Source organism: Peromyscus leucopus, chromosome 1 (assembly GCF_004664715.2).
Source record: "Peromyscus leucopus breed LL Stock chromosome 1, UCI_PerLeu_2.1, whole genome shotgun sequence".
Classification (NCBI taxonomy): Eukaryota; Metazoa; Chordata; class Mammalia; order Rodentia; family Cricetidae; genus Peromyscus; species Peromyscus leucopus.
The window spans coordinates 105,089,072-105,112,555 of record NC_051063.1 but is presented as its reverse complement, the minus strand read 5'-3'; the positions used below and the strand labels follow the sequence as shown (position 1 = coordinate 105,112,555).

At 44.1% G+C, this 23,484-nt stretch overlaps 1 protein-coding gene across 1 annotated transcript in view; it reads right to left on the bottom strand.

Annotated features, from left to right (window-relative positions):
• Rnf169 (ring finger protein 169) overlaps window positions 1-22,086 on the bottom strand; it is a 59,657-nt gene extending 37,571 nt beyond the window's left edge. Inside the window, exon 1 of the mRNA XM_028877514.2 lies at window positions 21,583-22,086. Coding sequence (XP_028733347.1) covers window positions 21,583-22,048 — 466 coding nt within the window. The 5' untranslated portion in view covers window positions 22,049-22,086. The remainder of the gene's footprint in view (window positions 1-21,582) is intronic.
• Window positions 22,087-23,484: the final 1,398 nt, after the last annotated feature.

Sequence of the window (23,484 nt, the reverse complement as noted above, 5' to 3'; positions counted from 1 at the left end):
CCATCCTTAAAGATCCTTCTTAAGAAAGGACTCCCTGGGACAGGGTGACTAGTGATTCGCCAATAAAAAGAAATGGACTACAAGACAGACATTGTGCTACTTGCACCAAGTCCAGTGTCACTCCCAGAACATCCACACTCACTGTAGCACTTTTTTTATTTTTATGTATTGTGTATGGGTGTTTTGTCTGTCTGTATGTCTGTGCACCACGTGTTTGCCTGGTGCCTGTGGATGCCAGGAAAGGGCACTGGATCCCCTGGAACTAGAGTTACAGACAGTTATAAGCTGCTGTGTGGTGCTGGGAACTGAATGTGGGTCCTCTGGAAGAGAGCCCAATGCTCTTAACCCCTAAGCCATCTCTCTAGTCCTTCAATGTAGCATTAGAAAAAAGAACCCTACCCTATTGTACTGGAAGATGCTAGCTTACCAACCCCAAAGGCCAAAGTCAACTGTCCTCTAGTTCTGGGACATGACTGAGGGTCCCCACTACAAGTTTAATTTCTTATGAATGTAGCAGAATATAAGAGAATTTTGGAAGACCTATTAAGTCTTAGATTTTAGTGAGAATATTCTCACTGACTAGTTATTTGTCTTTGAGACAATTTTTTTAAAACTCTCTTGGCATGAATTTCCTTATTTGTAATTTTGTAATAATATAACCACATCTTAGAACTATAGACATGATATAAAACAATGAACTCAAAAGGTTATAAGTTATCAAAGTGTTTGGTGAGTTATTTCCCACCATGCAAATACATGGTTAGATTAATATCTACTGAAAAATGGTTAACCGAAGAGTGTTGCATTCTTTCAAACATAAAGGGACAATTGTCTATAACTACCAGAGTTGGCTCTATACCACTTACATTTCACTACCATATAAGAGACAGTCATGGGACGCAGTCTCTGCCACCTCTGTCGTTTGTATCACCTCGTTCCTTCCTTCCATCCATAGTTTACGGCTCTGCCCCACAATGCTCTCAACTTCTACACTCACTCTTCTCAGCCACTCTCCTTACTCACCTTGTACCAGGCTAAAAGTAAAGCATCCTTCAATAGTAGCCAACTGTGTGGAACTCCGGGTGTGCTGGGCCCATGTCTAACTCACTAATCATAATGTCTCTGTGCTGTGTCTTTATTACCATTTTCCAGATGAGGAAACTGAGGTAAGGAGATTTTAGTTTGCTAATGCCCCAGTGCTGTAAGAGAACCATGATTGAAACCCAGGCAATCTGGATTCAGATTCTGTGTATTTACACACACACACACACACACACACACACACACACACACACACACACACACACACCAAAGGACATAGGAAATTAAAGCTTAGGTTATACAAATTATAAAACCAAAATACTTTAATGTAGCAGGTTGGCAAAAATCAAAAAGTTTGGTATAGACAAGAGTTGGTAAGGATACTGTTATCTTTTTTTTTTAATTGAAAATAGTTTTTTTTCTCACATTATATATCCTGATTACAGTTTCCCTCTACTCCTCCTAGCTCCTCTCCATCTCCCCTCCCACCCCCTTTCTGTCTCTCATTAGAAAACAAACAGGCTTCTATGGGATAGTAATAAAATAAGATAAAACAAAACTAACACATTGGAACTGGACAAAACAAATGAACAGAAGGAAAAGAGCCCAAGAGAAGGCACAAGAGCAAAGACCCATTCATTCGCACACTCAGGAATCCCATAAAAACACTAAACTGGAAGCCATAACATATACGCAAAAGCCCTGCTGGGTTAAAAAGAGAGAAAAAAACCATATAAATAAAATAAAAAATAGCAGTAAGATAAAATTAGAATAAAAAAGAGTCTTGACAAGGCATTATAAGACAAGGAATCTCCAAAGATGCCGTAGAGTTCATTTTCTGTTGACCAACTAATGCAGACATGTAGTCTACTCTTTAAGAGTAGTTTGTTTCCCCACTGAGACTCACTTTGAGGAAACTAAATTTATATTTGCAAATGGTTATCAACTGGAGATAGTTTCTGAGTTAAGGAAGGGGGCATGTGCCTACTTCCCCTTTTGGCTCTCGGACCCTAACTGGCGCAGATCCATGTAGGCCCTGGAGTAGTACGGAAACCTAACACAGAAAAAAACTTCCTAAAATATAAACATATATGAAGGCGATCTAAATGAAATAGCCAAAAAATGGGGGAGACAGAGCCCAAACTGGCCATCTCTTGTCACCAAATGAAGCTTCCGAGATTGGATTATACCTAACTGAGTTGTTAGGCCACAGGGGTCCCACATGAATCCCCAACAGCCCAGGTTGTTGCTAAGACTATAGGTTGCTCTCTTCTAACTGACAATAAGGCCCCACTGCTGAAGACAACACCCACACAACGCTTTAAACATGGAGCAGCCGAGCTGATGACTACATAGAGCATTCACTCCTGTTTTCTAGCATCTTTGGTACAGGAATGTACTTTGCAAGCTACCAAAAGAGAAACATAAACACCAAGCCAGCCACAAGCCCTTGGATGTACAATGCTGTCCTGCCTGCAAAATATGCTAGTGCAGTGACGGCCCAAAGCTTGTGGGAGTGACCAACCAATGTCTGGTTTGGGTGAAGGTCCACTCCACGACAGAACCTATCCCTGACACTGCTTAGGTGACCAAAAACCTGAAACCAGACAGTCCAGGGACCTAGGGTAAAGCCAAACACTACTAGCAATAAAATGACTATTCTCATAGAACAGTGCTCAGCCACCATCAGAGAAGTTTCCTCCTACAGCAGATTGGAACAAATACAGAGACCCACAGCCAGTTTTATGCAGAGAATAAGAGACCTTGAGACACTCAGGCCTAAACAAGATGTCTCTATCAAATCTCTCTTAGTTCCCTAGTGGTCTAGTGGTTAGGATTCAGCACTCTCTCTCAAATCTCTCTTAGGGCTCAAAGAACCCCACAGATGAGGAGGCAGAAAGAGTGTAAGAGCCAGAGGGGATGAAGGACACCAAGAAAACAATGCCCTCTAAATCAACATGATTGACACACATACGAACTCACAGAGACTGAAGTAGCATGCACAAGATACCATATCTTAAAGATATTTAAGTGTGCCAAGATGTATGTACAAGGATGTTCACCACAGATCATTCACAATACTTAAGACTACCACCTGAATGACCTTCAAATTGAAACTGACTAAACAAACTTCTATGTAAGTGGGACACCATTTCTGTAACAGCCGTTCCTACAAGTCTGCTTTTCTCCTAGCTTCTAAGTTGGCCTGGTGATTTGGGGTAAGATGTCATCCACTGTGTATAAAAACACAGCAGCTCTGGACGGCATCACCTCCCTACTGAGGTTCACCATGCTCTCCAACATCAGTCAGACGGAGAGGACATCACCCCACAACCTAAACAGGACACGAACGGACTCAAAACTGCCTGTAGCCTCTCGTTTGTAAACCTTACTTTGACCTTGCTCTCACCCCACAGGGGTCCAATGAGGATCCTGGGCATTCACCAGACCCAGCTTTCCTCAGAAGCTCCTGGAAATTTTCCTCCTCAACACTGAAGAAACAGTGAAGAAACAGACCTCCTGTTTCGTAGTGGCTTCTGGAAGGCTCCCCAGCCTTTTACCCTGCTCACTTGGGCCAGCAAACGTCCCCGAGACAGCAGGAGGGGAATGCACTCCTCACTAGGGCCCTAGCCTGTCAGGTCTGGCTGTGTGGCACCCGGAGCGATGCTCTTGGTCTCCTCAGGCCCACGAGGAGAGCACGTCTGACTCCCTGCTTGAGCACGTCTGACTCTCTGCTTCTTGCTTTTCTTACTAGCTGCTTCCTCCCTTCGCCAAGAATCCACAAACGTCTGAAGCCCTGGCTGCCTTGGCAACCTTACAGCGCTCTCACATGGATTTTTTTTTAAAATAAGGCTCTTCTAGTTATTCTCAGCAGGGGTTTGTCTGCTGCAATCTGCTCCACTGTAGTCAGAAGAATTTAAAATCTACATACTTCATAAGCACTGTAAGAAAAACATGATTTCATGACAAAAGCACAAAGCACAAATGAGACCAAACTATTTTTTCAAATTCTGAGATGAAGCACATTATAAGGCAAACATGGATACACAGATGATTCTGAAGGAAGAAGAAAGGACCAACAGGAGCTGATGTAATAAAGGCCAGACTGCCTAGAGTTATGGCAGGTATCAAGAAAAGTACTGGCAAAGACAAGCAAGCTGCTCAGAAACTAGATGAGTATGCCACAAGAAACAGTGGACAGCAATGTATGCTGAGCAGAGGCCATGGGATGGAAGGACACAGGAGACGGTGGACAGCAATGGACGGCGATGCTGAGCGGAGGCCATGGGATGGAAGGACACAGGAGACGGTGGGCAGCAATGGACGGTGATGCTGAGCGGAGGCCATGGGATGGAAGGACACAGGAGACGGTGGGCAGCAATGGACGGTGATGCTGAGTGGAGGCCAAAAGGTGGGACTAAAGCCTGAGGATTAGTTCAAGACACAAAACAATGCATTTCTGCCTCTAAGGAGCATGGGCAAAGTGGCATGAAACTCCTCTAAAAGTGAGGATACAGATGGGAGGAGATGAAGTTGGAGCAATTATTACTGAGTGAATGTTCTAACAGAGACATAGGTCCTAAGAATGAAAGAGGAATAAGAAGGAAGAGACAAGCCTAATAGACCCATGGGAAAACACTCTAAAAAGGTTAAAATAGTACCGCCAAGATGGCTCAGAGGGTAAGGGCACTTGCAACCAAGTCTGATGACATCAATTTGATCCCAGAAACCTACATGGTGGGAGGAGAGAAGTGACTCCCATAATTGTCCTCTGACTTCATACAGGTATACACAAAGGTATACACAAAATAAATAAATGTAAAAACAGTTTTAAATGATTACAATCTTGATAGCAAAGACAGAAAAGAAGCTTGGTTCTGATGCATACTGAGGTTGAGATGAGAGAAGACACCACAACTGTCTATGGCAGCTGAACACAGTACTGAGACTTAGATACAGTTAAAAAAAAGTTAAACATGTGTGCATAGGAAAAATAAGAGCTTGATCCTATCCACAGCTACCAGCATGCACTGGGGTCTTGAAGCATGTCCCTGGCAGATAAAGGGGAAATACTGTACCTCTTCAAAACATAGTAAGTGCAGAGATGCACAGAAAACGAATCACTATTGATACACTCTCAACTTACCCATGTATGTATGTATGCGCCTATCCATGTATGTATGTATGTAACCTCCAAACTACTGTCAAACAGAACACATGAAAAGAGAACTTTGTGAAGAGAGTCTCACCATGTTCCCAAACACACTGTCCTGAGTGCTGAGATGATAGATAGGTACTGGCCCACCACAGCCAGCCCTCCGAAAGGAGAAATTCTAACGTTAAATTAAGCATACACTCTGCAGCATGAAAGGAGGAACAGAAGTAAATCATAAATGTGTGCTAAAACCAAACTAATATGCCCCGCACACTATTGGGGGTGATACAGCTCAGAGTCAGAGCACTTACATCACACAGGTGGGCAGTGGGTTCAAATCCCAGCACCACAAAGGAAATAAAAGCTTATTATCTACTCTTCTCTGTTTGCTCCTTCTGAGAGTGTGGACGACAGCCAAGCGTCAACTCTACTAACCCAGCACAACTGCTAACTTCCTCACTCAAGACAGGAAGAATTATAGTAGGCAATACCAAGAGTGCTTGCCTGGGAAGAAGACGGTGTAGAGGGAAAAGGCTAAGAACTAAGAACGTGGACAGCACTTGCTGCTCTTCCAGAGGACATGGGTTTGATTCCCAGCACTCATATGGTAGCTCACAACTGCCTATAACTCAAGTTCCAGGGGTTCTGATGTATTCTTCTGTCCTCCACAGGCACTAGGTATGCAAATTGGGTACATCCATATATGTAAGCAAAACACTCGTGTATTTTAAATAAATCTTTTAAAAATTTTTCTTAAAAGCTAGTAAAATTTAGAATCAAGTATGTAGACTACCTACCAATGGATAAACCTGAACATCTCTAATCACCATTACACTCAATTTCATTGTTTATATTTTTAAAGCATCCCTTGGTAAAGCATTAATCAAATCAAAATTTCATAGCTCATACACTAAGAATTTATGTTTATAACTTCAGATATAATAATTTAATTTCTAGGAATGTATCTAAAAAATGTTCTAGAACAGAACAGAAACACTTACATAAAACTTTTTCAGGGCCCACAAGATGGCTTGGCAAAGATGCTTGCCACCAAGCCTGATGGCCTGAATTTGACCCCAGGGCCCACATCAGAGAAGGAAAGAGCCAGCTCCTCAAGCCGTCTTCCAACTTCCTCAAGCATGCTGTAATCCCCCCCACACACATCCACGCAAAGAAACATAAATTAAAAGTTCAAAAGAGGGGCTGGAGAGATGGCTCAGAGGTTAAGAGCACTGGCTGCTCTTCTAGAGGTCCTGAGTTCACTTCCCTGCACCCACATGGTGGCTCACAACCATCTATAATGAGACCTGGTGCCCTCTTCTGGCATGCAGACAGAATACTGTATGCATAAATAAATAAATAAAATATTTTTTAAAAAAGTTAAAAAGATTTTCACTACAAAATGAAAACCAAAAATAACTTCAGTGCTCAACACTGAGAGATTGATTAGGCTAATTATGACTAGCCAGACAATGGACAATTATTTAGCTATTAAAATTATATAGAGGACTATGCTGGCTAATTTTATGACAGCCTGACAGAAGCTAAAGCCATCTGAGAGGATGGAACCTCAATTGAGAAAATGCCTCCCTATGACTGGGCTGTGGACAAGCCTGTAGGGCATTTTCTTTTTTTATTATTATTATTAACTTTTAAATTTTTATTTTACATACCAACCAGTTTCCCCTCCCTCCTCTCATCCTGTTCCCATCACCCATGTCCTTTTTAGTCCCCCATCCACTCCTCAGAAAGGGTAAGGCCTCCCATGGGAGTCAACAGATGGGGAGGGCCCAGCCCATTGTGGGTGGTACCATCCCTGGGCTAGTGTCCTGAGTTCTGTAAGAAAGCAGGCTGAGCAAGTAAGCACCCCTCTGTGGCCTCTGCATCAGCTCCTACCCCCAGGTTCCTGCCCTGTTTGAGTTCCTGTCCTGACTTCCTTCAGTGATGGACAGTGATGTGAAGTGGAAGCCAAATAAGCCCTTTCCTCCCCAAGTTGCTTTGCTCATGGTGTTTCACCATAGCAACAGTAACCCAAAATAAGACAAGGGGATTTTTTTTTTAATTCATTTATTGAGTATACTGCACAGGGCAATGGGCTGGGCAGTAACTAGAATACCCAATAATATAAGTGCTTTAATAAGATGAAAAGCCATTGTTAGAGTATTGACATGCTAGAAAAAAAATGGTGACTTAATAGAATTCACAAAAGGAGAAAAAGAAAATCAAAGTGCTAACATAGGAGTGTGTGTGTGTGTGTGTGTGTGCGTGCTTGCGTGCATGTGTGTGTGTGTGTGTGTGTGTGTGTGTGTGTGTGTGTGTGTGTACACCATGGAAACAGCCACGAGATATTAGGAGGTTAAAGAGGAAATGAGCAGTGAGGAAGGGAAGTGACTGAGAAGAGAAAACACACAAATATGAGCATGCAACCTTCCACAAAGAAGTTTAGTTTGGTTTACTAGCTGGACACATCTAGACAAGGTCCCAGAACAGCTGCAGGGCTAACAATCACAGAACAAGCAACTGCCGAATCAACCCTACAGCCAAGCGCTGCAGTCAGGAGTCATGGGGAAGAGAGCAGGGTTGGAAGGACAGGCAGCGCTTTCGGAAGGAAGGGTGGAGCTGCGCTAACCAGTGGCTAATCAGAGAGGACTGACAGTAGAGGTCAATAGTCTTGCAAAGGCAGATGTCAAAGTAGAGACAAGCAAGTAAGACTTCCACACTGAATCTAAAAATGGCCCCCAAAGCAATGTTTTCTTGTTAGGCAACCTGCAATGGATCATCAGTAAAACCCTATGATTCAAGAGGTCACAGAATCAAATGTAGGAACAGGAGTCAGCAGCAGCTGAGAAGAAGGGCTTGGGCCTCAGAGCTCTCATCCAAGGCGAGCAAAGAGCCACATGTGTCCACAGCATCACATCCACCACCATGGAACAACAACCTTTGATTTCTTCTCTGTGAGACAAAACATTATTCATAATGGTGGTTTGAATGAAAATGGCCCCCACAGACTCATAGGGAGGGGCACTAGTAGGAGGTGTGGCCTTGGTGGAGGAAGTGTGTCACTGTGGAGGTGGACTTTGAGATTTCAAAAGCTCAAGCCAGGCCCAGTGCCTCTCTTCCTGCAGCCTGCTGATCCAGATGTAGAACTCTCAGCTACCTCTCCAACACTTGTGTGCTGCCATGCTTCCCACTACACCCCCGCCACGACGATTATGGACTACACCTCTGAATGTAAGCCAGCCCCAATTAAATGCCTTCCTTTATAAGAGTTGCCATGGTCATGGTGTCTCTTCACAGCAATAGGACACTGACTACAACAACAATCATCAGGAAAATGATTCCTAAGTTTGAAAGAGTCCAGGATCTGGAACCAAACAGACCTGTGCTCAATTGTACCCTACCCTGGATTGTACCTCCACTATTCTTCCTAGCTAGCTTGATTCTTTAACTATAAAATGTGAGTAACTCCTATCTGAATAGTCAACTAATCTCCCAGTATTACTGAGAACAGCTTGTGTGCATATTCAATGGCAGCCTCCCTGTCTCTTAAACTCTTTGTTTTTCCATCTATCCTCAACTTTGCTTCTCTAGCTCTGTATAAAGAGATCTGGCCCTATCATCCTCCTAATGAGTAATTTTGGTTAGCCTTTAACTCCCTCCAAGATCTATACAATGGGACCCTAAACCTACCACTCCAAGAATATCTTTACCCTTCCTCCAATAGTACCTGTCACCAGCCCTCCCCCACTATTCTAAGATGTCATACTTGAACTACACCATGACTTCACACATGCTGCTTCTTCCTAAAATGTTTTTTCTCCTTCATCACAGGATGATCCTCTATCCATACTTCAAATCCTACCTTCTCCTTTCCAAAGCTTTTCTACTAACCCAGAGAGAAGTACATTACCTGTATGACACTCACAGCATTCTATACATGCACTAGCATGTATCACACATGCTACGAAGGCTTGACTCTGCCTCACTGCCTAGGCATGAAGGTAGAGAAGATCACCAAGTATGTATCCAAGTGTCATTCAGTGCCTTCAAAAAGTGTTTGTTGAATTATCCAATGAGAATATAAACTTCCACATTTAGTTTTCTCTACTCAGAGACTCTGGAACCATCAATTTCTCCCCTCTACCATAATACACAAATGTAACATATCTATTGTTGACTTGATATCACCTATCTTAAAGAGAAAAGCCTCTTAAGCTCTTACCCCACAGGTACCCATTCTCTGCTCCCTTGACAACAAACCCATGAAGACTATCTGTTCTGCAATCTTGTTTTTAGTTCTCAATTCAGCCCATTCTGTTGGGGTCTTCTGTTGCTATTGGTTTGGTTTATGTGAGTGTTTGTTTTCATCCAACTACTGTATCAAATGCTTTTTAAAATGCCCAAACACACCTCTGGTTAGCCAAAGATGGATAATAGTACAAATGGAAAACAGTTAAGAGGATAGACATAATCCACTGTGCAAAGAGTCTACACTTACATCGAAGAACTACGGCGCTCTAGAATCACCTAAGCAGCCTTACTGAAAACACGAATCTGGAATAGCACAGCTCACTGGTCTTTACAGCCATCCACTCCCCTCTGGAAAGAATGGAATGAATAACCAGCCAACACTGTCCTTTGTGTTACACCTCCTTCCCAGAATGTATTCTTCCAAAGCAAATGGGAAAGCACACTGTTCCCTCAGCGTTCCTCTTTTAATACACTTTGCTCTCGAGTCCAGCCTTTCTAGGAACCTAGTCCAGTGCCTTACACAAATTAGGAATTCTCCATTAAATACAGCACAAAGTCTTAGCATACAGGCAAAGTAAATTCCGTAAATGCTAATTCCTCTACCTCCAAAACTTTCCTGCCTATGTCAAACAATGCCTAAAGTTGACAAATCCTTCATATCCTATTTAACAAGCCAGAAACATCTGCACTGTGAGAAAATTACAAGAACAAGACACACACAGAGTTACTCAATTTCACACACTACAGGATAAATTTAAGTAAAATCGTGATGCGGTAGAAATTTCCCAGACTCTGAAATTCCAGACACTTAGGTGATTAAACATTAACCTGAATTTGCACACAAGCCACACATACCTATTCATACATGTTCTAGTTTTTTTTTCTGTTGCTGTAATAAAACACCCTGACCAAAGCAACTTAGGGAGGAAATTGGGTGTTTGGCTTACACTTCTGGTTCACAGTCTATCACTGAGGGAAGTCAGGGGAGGGACTTGGAGCAGAAATCCTGAGGAACTCTGCTTGCTAGCTTCCTCTTTGGCACACTCCAAGGTTCATGCTTGACTAGCTTTCTTATATAGGCAAGAAGCACCTGCCTAGGCCTGGTGCCATCTACAGTGAGCTGGGCCCTCCTGCATCAATTAATTACCAAATAACCCCCCACAGACCAATCTGTGCCCCCAAAATGTCCAAAGACCAATCTGATCTAGGCAATTCCTCAATCAATGTATTCCTCTCAGATAATTCTAGTCTATGTCAACTTGACAGTTAGTGCTAACTGGAACAGCAAATAAAAAGTCTGGCAAAATTTATCCTCATTAACAATGGTTGTCTCTGAAATGCAAAAACAATTGCATACAGTATTACCAATTTCTTCATTGTGCTTTTTTTTCCTGTATATATGTCTGCATGAAGGTGTCAGATCCTCTGGAACTGGAGTTATAGACAGTTGTGAGCTGTCATGTGGGTGCTGGGACTTGAATCCAAGTCCTTTGGAAGAACAGCCAGAGCTTTTTTTGTTTGTTTTGTTTTTCGAGACAGGGTTTCTCTGTGTAGTTTTGGTGCCTGTCCTGGATCTTGCTCTGTAGACCAGGCTGGCCTTGAACTCACAGAGATCTGCCTGGCTCTGCCTCCTGAAAGCTGGGATTAAAGGTGTCTGCCACCACCGCCCCGGCTGCAGTGTTCTTAACCATGAGCCATCTCTCCAGCCCTCGTGCATTCCTGGTGTTTAATTTTCCTATACTGAATGCAAATGACTACTAAGTTTCTCCATACTTGGTTTTGCTCTCCATAAATCCACTCTGCACACTACTGTCAAAACAATTTCTTCCACAGTCTTCAGAGAAGCTTGTGATTTACTCTTCTTTGTATCCCTAGTAACCAGCACTGTGCTTGGCACAATAGTTAATGAATGCATTAATAATGAATAAAAGCTAGCATTAGGAATTTGCTTTCTCTAAAGCACCTAACATGTGCCATCTCACCTAATCCATACCGCTTTCCAAGGCAACCATTATTCAAATTTAGAAATGAATTTTAGGTGCAATTTAAGCAGCTTGCCCAAAGCCTCACAGCTACTACAGGGCCACAAGCCAGAATTCACATTCAGATCCACTACTTTTCATACTATCTTTCTTCCAGAATACTTTTCAGTATACAAATAATAGTTATACTTCAGTAGTGAGCAGAAGATATTATTAATCATGTATGCATTTTATAATCCTTCTGATCTCAGTTAAAGTAGAAACACATAAGAATACTGCTGTTCCAGACCCAGGTGCTACTGATAATCATGTCTAGGTCCATGGTCCTACCACAGCTGGAGTCTGTGCTGAAGTTCGAGTATGGTATTGTCACCAAAGGTCGCACAGAAGCCTGGGGTTGGAGCCGCAACCTGAGGCCTTGGTGGTGTCCGGGGGGCCATCCTGATATGAGTGGCCAGTGCTTCCACCAGAGCCAGGATGTTGTCTGGGCACAAGCTGCTGCTGAGGGCCATGTCTGTGGCCTGTGTCACCTCAGGGGCCATAGGAACCATGTGTGATGAAATCAGAGGGCCATGTTGAGCCAGCCTGCCCTTTACTGGCCCAGCTTCTGGAAGAGAGAGCTGTCCCTTGCACTTGGGAGCTATGGTCCCAGCCCTCAGCACAGGTGAAGGAGAATGGACCCTGATAACAGGGGCATAGGGGAGCTGGCTCTGCCCCATCACCTGAGGCAGGTGGCCCCAGTGGCACACAGCAGGGTCTTGGTTTGGCCCACCCTAACATCTACTCCATCTAGAACCTGCTGGAGCTTGTGAAGGGACTGGTTCTGTGGTACAATATCCACAGGATCTCCAGGACTCAGGATGCCACAGGATATCCCAGAGGTGTTCCAGTGAGGATCCAGTGATGATGATGTATCAGAAACCAGAGGTCTTGAACCAGCCAGTGACTCACCGCAATGAGCATTTGCTAGTAAAGCTGATTGGACTATGTGACACACCACTCCCAATGCCACCAGAACAAATGAAGAAGTGTTAGAGAGGCAAGAAAGAAGGAGAATCGAAGAGGGTTTTGTTTGTTTGTTTGTTTGTTTTGTTCTTGTTTTTGTTTGTTTGCTCGCTTGCTATGCTTTGGTTTGATATTTTTTAAATTTGGGGGGGCGGGCACTGCAGGGGTGAGGGGAGGAAATGGAAGGACTGGGAGATGAGGGAAATGCATATGTTAAATTGCCAAAGATTCAATAAAGAAATTATGTTTGGGGGAAAAAAAGAATACTACAGTGACTATCAAGATGAAATAAAAGAAAATCCTGGCCTCACAGTACATTTGCAGAATGCCCTTCTCTCTCCTTTCACAGGTAACTTTCACTACTCAATTAGCATCATACATCATCCTAAACATTATAATCAAGTTACTGATGCAGATAAACATATAGAATAAGTTTTGGCTGCTGAAGAAAAAGAAATTCAACAAAACAGAAAAATCTCAGTCCATGACTCCATCAGGTTGGTGTTAAAGTAGAGAAATTCTGAACTAGGCTCTAATACAGACAGCTACCCCATTCATCCAGCAAATGCTTAAGAACCTACTGTGTTCCAGCTACTGCAGCACCACAGAAATCAGGCCACCCTCCCCGGCTCCCATCCCTGATCTTAGCACTTTCGGTCAAATCCCGTCACCAAAAGTTTCATATGAACTACAGAACCTAATCGTTTTCCTAGCAGATGTGAAGAACTAGATTTCCAAACACACACACACACATACAGAGAGAGAGAGAGAGAGAGAGAGAGAGAGAGAGAGAGAGAGAGAGAGAGAGAGAGAGAGAGGAGCATGAGGTTTAAGTAGGAATTATGTATATGGAAACATTCAGAACAGTGGACAGCAGCACATAAGCTTTCAGTCAGTGTCAATTTACTAGGCAGGCCTGGCCCTGACCTCCTTTAACCATTAACTGCTTCCTACCAAAATGAGGTAAATTATCTCCAGCCACTGGAAAACCAGAAGCAATTCATAAACAAATGGGTATCCCTGCAGTCTGCAGCAAGGGGAACATGATCTCTGTCACTTTAGCTCTCTCCCAAGAATGGGGACTTTGCAAAGGCGCCTGCCCCGCTCCTCTTCTATAGAGATGGGCCCTCCCTCCCTTTCTGTGCTCCATTTCTTTCTGTCACTAACGGCCAGAAAGACTAGTCTTCACTGCTGACTTCATCTCAGGCCCTCCCTTCAGATCAGCCCATCTTTGTGCACCTTTCTATTTATACACACGGCATCAGCTGGAGCCTTTTCTAACTTTGCATTGTACATTTCTTCAAGACTTATCCATGATGAGATAGAAGAACTTTGTTCATTCATTGTAATAACAGCTACAGAAATGACTCATAATTCATCTGTACTCTTCTCAAGGAAACTGCTTGCTTTTTCCAGTTCTGCAGTCTGAGATGAACTGTGTGACCATGCGTACCTGTGAGCTCCCCTAAAGCAGATGACCACTCCTGGAAAGGCTGCATCGAGAGCAACAGCGTGTAGTATCAGGTGAGGCCAGAACTTCCTCTCCTCTCACTGGAAACTTGCCCATTCTTTTCTATCATGTACCTCTGAATTTTACCTACTGCTATTTTTCTAACTTTAGCTGACCACTTGGTTTTGTTCCTTTTAGAAACCGGGTTCAATCCCCAGCACGGGGGCAGGGGACAGGGGAGGATGGCTGTTGTTTCACCACAATGTGTTTAGTTCTGGCTCTGTGTTTTTCAATTCTTGCTGGACTTCGTGAATATTATAAGGTTCAGGGTTTTTATTAATTCTGAAATTCTCTCAAGTCTTCCTATCTTCAGATCCTACATCCGCCTTGTTCTATCTGCTTTTCTCCTGGAATTAATACACTTGGAGCCTCCTGGTCAACCCCCCGGCTCTCTTTCCTGGTTTTCTATTCTATGTGTACTTGAGAAGCCTCCTCACAGACTCACCCACTTTCTCATATGTATAAAGCACCGTTCACCCTCACTGACTGGCTTGTTCATTGAGGTGTTCAATTCCGGATATCTTTATATAAAAGATAGTCAGCTCTGGGATAGCTTCAGGCCTTAACTACACTCATTTTAATTATCCTCTGAGCTACAGCTCAGTCCCAGGAGTGCCAGTCCCCACGTTCTGTCTGTGGCCTCTCCTTTGTGCGGAACCCTGTTGGCTTCTTCCATCATTTCCACTGAGTTTACCTCAGCTTGGGCTTCTTTCTTCTGGAAGAACCCTGAGCTGTCTGGGGTAGGAGCGTGTCCCTGATAGTCTTGTTTTAGTTTCTCCACAGGACTTACATAGTTCACTAGCTTAGAGATACTTTTTCTATTAATTTCTCAGCATAGGTTATTTGAACCAAACCTCTCTGATCTTGAATGTGAAAAGGCTATAGATCTTGTGTTCTAGTTTCTTAGGTTGGGGATTTAGCTCAGTGGTAGAGTGCTTGCCTAGCAAGGGCAAGGCCCTGGGTTCGATCCTCAGCTCAAAAAATAAAAAAATAATTTAAAAAAAAGGAAAACAATTTTTAAAGTTCCTCTTTGCAAAAAAGCCCAGGCAAATCAATACAAGATTTTTTTCTTCTCTCTTTGTGATGGAGGGTAAATTTTTTTTATAGCCAATCCTTTCACAGAGAATATAGCCCATGAAGAACCCCAGAGCTTTGCAGAAGTCTTAGTTTTTTACACATGGCTAACCTCAACTCAACCCCCCAGGAAGAGAAAAACAGAACCTCCTCCCTCACTCAGATCCCTTGAGCCTGCTGGGAGATAACACGGCAGGGCTCAAGGACTCAACAGTTTGGATAGCTCCATGTCTGTTGACTACTGTCTCCCAGCAAGCTCAGGAATGCACGCACGCAGGCACGCACGCACGCACGCACGCACGCACGGGGAAGTCACCAGTTTGCCTGGTTGGGTGCAGTCTACCTTAGCCACCTTTCAAAGACAACTAGGGTTTCCAACACGTGTCACTTTCCCCATCAGAGACTCTAAAGTGCAAACGTGAACTCCTCTTTGGAATTCTCCAGTGAATCCTCACTCTTGGGCAAGATGTCAAAGTCCACTATCACCCAACAAGTCCTGTTGCCCCATCCTTCCACTCTCTCCTAGACACTCTGTGTTCTAACTCCTGGGCCAGACTGGCTTTATTGAGACCAATAAAAACAAATAAATGTCTTCAAAAAATAATAGGAACCAAATATTCAGTAAATTAATCAAAGAAAATGAGATGAAAATGGATATCAAATTCTTGAATAAATTCACATACAAATGAATTCAGGGTAGGCAACTCTTCTAAATTAACTAGAAGTCAGGGAGCAGGAGTAAGAGAGGAAACACCACCTGAATTCCTGCTGCTCAATCTGAAGCCACAGATCTGAGCTATTCTTTCCACAGTAATTCATTTCATTGGCAGAAGAGATGGTGAGGTAATCTGCACTGAGTTTTGTACAGCACATAAACAGGCGTGAGGCACATGGTTCCTGCTTAGTGCAACACAAAAGGACATGCTTATGTATGTCATTAAGGAGAAAGGGATGAGTCACTGTACAGATCTTGAAACAAATCCTTATAGACCAGGGAAATCCCTGTCCTTTTATACAATCACATAGTTTCATTACTCACTAGTCCTAAAAGCAATTTAGACAACACACACTGCAGATGTTTTCTGACAACTGAGTAATAGACCAAAACTATTTGCTTTTCACTGAAAGCAAATGTTTAAAATGTGTGTTAATCATAAGTGAACAGGAAGTGTGAACAGGGATATTTGTGTAGGAAGACTATGGAATAAAAAAGGAAGGATAAATAAGGTACTATTCACTTTTTTACCTACTAATTTTTTGAAATTCAATTTTAAGACAAAAATAGAAAGAAAAAAAAAACCCTGCCAACTTAAAATGGTTATCAGCCTTTGTCTAACTTACTAGAATTATACTGTCTATACTAGAATTACTTCGATCATTACCTGTAGTAGAAGAAAAAAGGATTGTTCTAAAAACAATGAAGTTCCCATTTCAAGATCAAAAACTGTATAATTTAGAAGTATCTTTGGCTTTAATTCTCAAAATTCCTTAATCGTTTTCAATAAGGCTTAATATAATTATTATGTACAGTTCTAAATCTATGCACGCCTATGTAGTAAATGTTTTTAAATCAACATGTTAGAATGCCTTTAAATTTAGAATATAAGTTCCACGAGAAAGAGATTTATAATATTTTGTTCACCAGTGTGAACAATGCTTAGCAAAATGTAGTATTCATATAAACCCCTGCACACTGCTCAAGACAGTACAAATACTATGTCCACACAGACAAGGACCTGCACAGCCTCAAAGAATGAATGACAAGTTCAACTTGGACTTGGTCTTGATCTCATCACTACTGCAGCCTTCACAGACTGGGCCTCACGGGTTGGCAAAAACAACTAGTAAACTAGGTATGGTGGTACACACCTGGAATCCCAGCACTCAGGGAGACTCTCCCAAACTGAGGGAGAAGGGCTGCTCTAAGTTTGAGACCATCCTGGGATACATAGTGAGACCCTGTCTCAATTAGATAAATAAAATGTCAAGCCACAAAAATGTCAAAAACACAACCAAAATTTTCAACAAGTACAGACTACACTTGTCTTCATAGACAATCCAATTCTAAAAGAGACAGTATACTTTTTTGATAATTTATTTAATTTTATGTGCATTGGTGTTCTGTGTGTATGCATGTCTGTATGAGAGTATCAGATCTTGTAGTTACAGACAGATGTTAGCTGCCATGTGGGTGCTGGGAATTGAACTCATGACCTCTGGAAGAGCAGTCAGTGCTCTTAACCACTGAGCCATCTCTCCAGTCCCACAGTGTACTTTGAAATCCCACCCACACTAGCTGAGGACAGAACCCAGGGCTTTGCGCTTGCTAGGCAAGTGCTCTACCACTGAGCTAAATCCCCAACCCCTTGAAACCTTTTTTAAAAAATGAATAAATTGTGCACAGTGGCACATGCTTGAATCCCACCACTCGGGAGACTAAGGTTAGAAGGTCTCCAGTTTACTGCCTGCCAGGCTCCACAAGCTCCTGTCTCCAAATACAAAACCACAATAAGCAGCTTCAGTAGCATATGCAGAGGATGAAGTGTGAGGACACCACTTGACTGCAGGAGTTTAAAAACAGCCTGTGCAACAGAGCACACCCTGGCCTCAAATAAATAAACAAATAAAAACAAAAGAATCTCACTTCAACAGCAGTAAACCTAATATAATTTCATTTCCAGTTTTACAAAGCAGCCCCAACCCTTCCTTCATTACCTGGCCTAACTGATGTAAGAATCCACTAGGAGATACACTTCTAGGGTTCCTACACATGACCTCCTGCTGCTGTAGTTACTACATGAAATGCAATGCAAATAGTTCAGCCGCCTCCGTTAAAAGCCGTCAAGGAGCCAGGCTGGTAGCTCATACTTGCAAGCTCAGCACTCAGGAGAAGCAGTAGAATAGTCACAAGTTCCACACCTCCTTCATTCCGGCTGGCTGGACTACAACGGGAGATCTTATCAAAAAACCAAACAAAGTCAACATGGGTCTTTCACGGTCACCAAGTCTGTGTTCTGTCTTGTACACAGTACTCTCAGCTCTTGTTTATCTACCACCTCACTGCAGCAACTTGTAACTAGGAGTTCTTTCTCCCTCCACTTCAGTCTTCTCTCTGGAACAATGAGGACCCAGAAGGAAACAGTTCTGAACCTCTTCCTTTTTCTCTTCTTTAGCAGCCCTTGGAAAATCTGTTGAAGCTGTGATAGACCTCTCCATAAAAAATGCACATACTTACAAAACAACTGTTTAAAAATTATTTATGAGTCTGGAGAGATGGCTCATGCTTAAGAGCACTAGCTATTTACTCTTCTAGAAGTTCAGTTCCCAGCACCCACCTGTCAGTTCTCAGCCATTTATGTATGACACCAACTCCAGGGCATCTGATGATACCCTCCTCTGGCCACCTTGGGCACCAGGCACACACACACATACATGCAGGCAAAACACTCATACACATAAATTTTTATTTAAATTTGAAAAAAAAAACGTTGATAATAGAAAAAGATAAGATTCCACTTAAACACTGACCAAGAGATGGCTAAATAATGTCATTTAGTAAAATTCCATGCAATTGTAAGAATATTAAAGATGTTTTTTTCTCTTGCAGCATGAATGCATCATGAATGTACTATTAAACAAACGAACAAACAAAGGAACTTACAGGGCTGGGGAGACAGCTCTGAGGCTACGAGTGCTTGATCTGCAATGAGGACCTCAGCTCAAAGCCCTATATAAAAAGCCAGGCATAGCTCCAGGCGGCTGTCACCTCAGCATTGATGGGCAGACTGGAGGATACTGCCATCTTGCTGACCAGTCAACCTAGCAACATGAAGAGCTTCCGGGTCCATCAGAGACCTCATCTCAAAGCAAGAAGGCATAGAGGAAGGTGTCCTCATTTCAAAGCAACACAGCATAAAGCAGTGGTTCTCAACCTGTGGGTCTTAACCTCTTTGGGCGTTAAATGACCCTTTCACAAGGATCGCCTAAGACCATCAGAAAACACAGATATTTACATTACAATTCATAACAGTAACAAAGTTACAGTTATGAAGTAGAAGGAAATAGTTTTATAGTTGGGGTCACCACAACACGAGGGTCGCAGCAATAGGAAAGTTTAAACCAATGGCACAGAGGAAGGTGTCTGACATCTTACTCTGTCCTCAGTGTGTCCATGTAATATACACACACACAACATACACAACGGTGGTATAACACACAACCTTTTGCATAAAAATGGCAAAAATACAAATTTTAATTTTGATAAGGACTTCATAAAGATGCATTAGGTGTGGAAGAGTAAACACTGGAGGTGGTAGAAATGAGAGGAAAGCACCATTCACCAAACACCTTCTTCTGTTTGCCTCCGACTCATGAAGGATAAAAAGGGCTTGGGGTTTGGTTTTGAGACAGAGCCCCATGTAGCCCAGGCTGGCCTGAAACTTATTCTGTAGTCAAGGAAGATCTTGAACTTAAGATCCTGTCTTCTCTAGCTCCCAAAGAGTGGGAGCACAGGCTTGTCCTAGCACAATTTATGACATTTTTATGTACTTATTTTAGGAGGTGTGTCCATATGCACACACACACACACACACACACACACACACACACACACAGGTCAGGGGGACAGCTTTACAAACTGTCGGTGCCATCTTGCTGCCCCCCCATTAAAATTTTAATTTAAAAATACTGTGTATAAATAACTTCAGTAAATACCCACTAAAGCTAAAAGATAATTCCCAAACCCTATTTGGCAATTCTTTTTAAGTCTTGTTTTTTGAACAGCTTCTCACATAGCAAAGAATAATCTTGAACTCCTGACCCTCCTGAGTCCACTTCCCAAATAATGAGATCCCAAGTTTGTGTCATCATGACTGGTTCAGTAGTTTTTTCTATTCTTCTAAAATTATTTAGCTGAATAAATATATGATTGCATATACTCGCTAATCCAAAAAGAAATTTAGGGAATATACTTTTCATTATGACCCACATATAACTGGAAGATACTAAATATCACAATAAATTCTATGGACTCTCATTTTAAGTAAATGTCCTTAATCACTAATAGCCTGTCCTTTATGAAACAAACTTCTTTAATGGGAAAATGTGTACACAAACCAACAAGTAATACTCTCTTTCACAGTTCAAATTTCAAAGCAGATATTTCACAGCTGCTCCTAGAAATGAAGAAATAAAAACTGCTCTCCTATTTGGCCATACAGTCAATGTAGTAGTAGAGAGACCAGAGAAATTGCCTTGTATATTCATAATCTCAGAAAGTAAAGCAAACTAAATTGATCAGGAATCAGATAGAATTGGACTAAATAACCATTAGGCAAGTAATTTAATCTCTCTGGGCCTCAGCCTCATCTATAAAACAGAAATAAAGGTACATCCTCACAAAAGCGCTGTGATGTTCTAAACATGAAATACAGAAAGTAAAACGCAGACCATCTCAGCCCTTAGACGGAGAAGCAAGGTAGGTGTCTTTGGCAGGTGTCTCTGCTTGAACCAAAACAGATGCATTCTGGACCCTGTAGTTTCTAGGAACTGCACTTTCATACACACAAAGCAATGCCTGCTTTCTCCTATAGAAAGCAACGCAAGGCAGAATTCCTAACATAAAAGGGCTGGCAAATGGCATTTGCTGATTTTACATTTCTTGAAAATCTCAGTTGTAGATATGTTGCCTGGGCGTGCCCCCAAATAAGCCTAAGTCTTGGTTTGTGTTACAAAAGGGATTTTCTATCTCAGACTTCAGCACCAACAAGTGATGGGCTGGCCATGATGAAAAAGGGAAAGGAATTCAGGCCAAGAGTCCTACAACAGAACTTTAAACTGCCAGCATCATAGACGGAAACCAACACAGAAAGACAAAACAGCCCCAGCCAACCAATCTTCGTCTCCAAAACTTAAATCCCACCCAGCTTTTTCCATCGAGCACTACTGGCGTTTATGATTAGTATTATCAAAAATATAAATAGATGGTATTTATCTCATCCTCACTTGGTGCCAGGCTCTGCGATAAGCATGTATTTTTTCAAGATTGCACACATGCGAGCTCAACCTCCAACCCACTCTGCTCTCAAGCCTGCAAAGCCCCCTTCACAGCTTCAGATTCAATCTGTCCCCCGAGCCTGGGATACCCAACACCCGTCGCTCATCCACTTGAGCCCAGGAAAGCACATCCTACTTTAGAACACGACCCCACGCCCTCCGACCAACACTACAACAAGCGCTTCTGGGATCCTCCGGGGCCCCTCCCCCTCCACGCACCAACTTCAACATGCCCCTAACTTGTTCCAAGAATTGCTTCCTTCCCAACTTCTGACTTACGCAAGGCGCGGGGTCCCCTCACTGCCCCTCCAAATGCAACACGCCCGCAGTTCGTTCCAAAGTTCAACCTTCACCAACACAACACGGCGTCAGGACAGAACCCGATCGCGACCCCAGGAGAACTCTCCACACCCGCTCCAGCAGGGCCCGGGATCCTCCACCCCGCTCACCAAGCCAGACCCGGGTGGCTGGGCCTGCCTGGACCCCAAGGGGACGAGGGGAGGCTCCACCTGGCTCCGCGCGCGGCTCCGGGTCCGGCCTGGGCCCCGCGGCGGCCGCGCCCCCGTCCCGGCGCGGGCGGCAGCGCTCCGGCTGTCCGCGGCGGGCGCGCTCGCCCAGCAGCTCCGCGGCGGCCTGGCCGTCGTCGCGGGCCCGACGGCGGGCCCAGCCCGAGCCGCGGGGACGGCAGCGACGGCAGCCCGGGCCGGCCGCGCGTGAAGCGCAGCCTCGGCACCGCGAGTGGCCGCACGGCGGGGCCGCCACTTCCCCGGGGGTCTCCTCCAGGCAGCCGGCGCAGCCCGACTCCTCCGGCCGCGGCGGCCGCGGCAACACTAACAACGCGGGGCTAGAGGCCGGGCCCGGAACCCTGCTCTTCGCGGCCGCCATCTCGTCACAGCGGCCCCGCCGGCCCCGCCGACTCAGAGCCGCTGCGGCTGCCGCGGAAGAAGCCCGAGTGCTCGGACCTGCCGCCGCCATCTTGTTTCCCGTTCGCAGGGAGAGTCCGTTGCGCCGGGAGAGGAGTGGAGGGCGGGGCGGGGCGCGGCGGGCAGCCTATCTGCATATTCATGAGGGGGCGAGGACCTCGCCGGCTTGGGGGCCGCTTCTCCCTGAACCCCCGGCTTCTTAGCCCAGGACTGCTCATTAATGTTTAATGTGATTCTTTATAGATCCGGTCTCCGGCCCGCCCGCCAGTCTTGGCCGTTTCTAGCCCTGGATCCAGAGAGGCTGCGCGCTGCAAGAATTTGGAAATTCTGAGCGACGTGGAGCTTTATAAAGTGATGATAACACCTATGTGAGCTGGTCAGAAACCTGCCTAAGCGCTTCATTTGGAAAGGGCCGGTGCTTTTTCTTCGGGACCACGACAGCTTGTTGTGACTGAAATGAGGCCTACCGTGACCAAAAAGTCTTTAGTGGGTGTTGAAATAACAGCCCCGGGCAGCCCTCGTCTCATCCGCTCTCTCCGCATCCTGTCATGAAATCCCCTCCTTTGGCTGGGGCAAAAGCGTACTTTATTTCACACGTATACACACACCCTAGCTCCTTCTCAGGTTCCTTCCTTGTTCGATACTTAAATGTAGAAACTCTTCTAAGCTTGGTCCTCGGTTTCCCTTCTTCCCACTCTATATGGTCCCCTGGTCCCCTCACACGTTCTCCCTTCTGAAACCCCACATTAGTACCTGCAGTTCAGAGTTACTGAATCCATCATTATGGAAACATACTTGGATGCCTGCATCCCTCATGTACGAACCTAATGTCACACTCCTTTCAGAACAGCCCTTCTTATTTCCCACATTCTAGTCACAGAACCATCTCCACAGGTCCTCAAGCTCCCAGCCCAGGCATCTTTAACTTCCTCATCATCTCCCATAGTCCTGCCATTTTCTGGCCAAAATGGCTCCTTTCCAGCCTGTTCCTGGCTCTTCATGCCCTGGTCCCCCTGTATGATTGATGTCTCATCATCTCTTCCCCAGCTGGCAGCAGTGACTTCTGCAAACTGACCTCCCACCACACAGCCCCGCTTCCTCTAAACCTTGTTCCCTGGCTCCTAGAGTTCATTTCCAAAGGCCAGCTCTGGCCATACTGTTCCTGTTTTAAGCCAGGGAGAGGTGCTCAGACTGTCTTGAACTCACTTTGTAGACCAGACTGGCCTCGAACTCACAGAGATGCCTCTGCCTCCCCCCTCCCAAGTGCTGGGATCAAAGTTGTGCATCAGCACCGCCAGGGGTGCTCAGACTTTATTTCCAGGTCTGGATCCAGAGGATTCAGGAAAAAGAATAGCTCCCCATGATGGAAAGATGGCTCTTCTACACCAGCTCTCCTGCTGTTGACTTTTCTGCCTTAAGGTACATTTGGACCAAGATACTATCTTGATAGAAAAGCGGAGGCTTTGGAAAGACATTGCTTTTTCAATG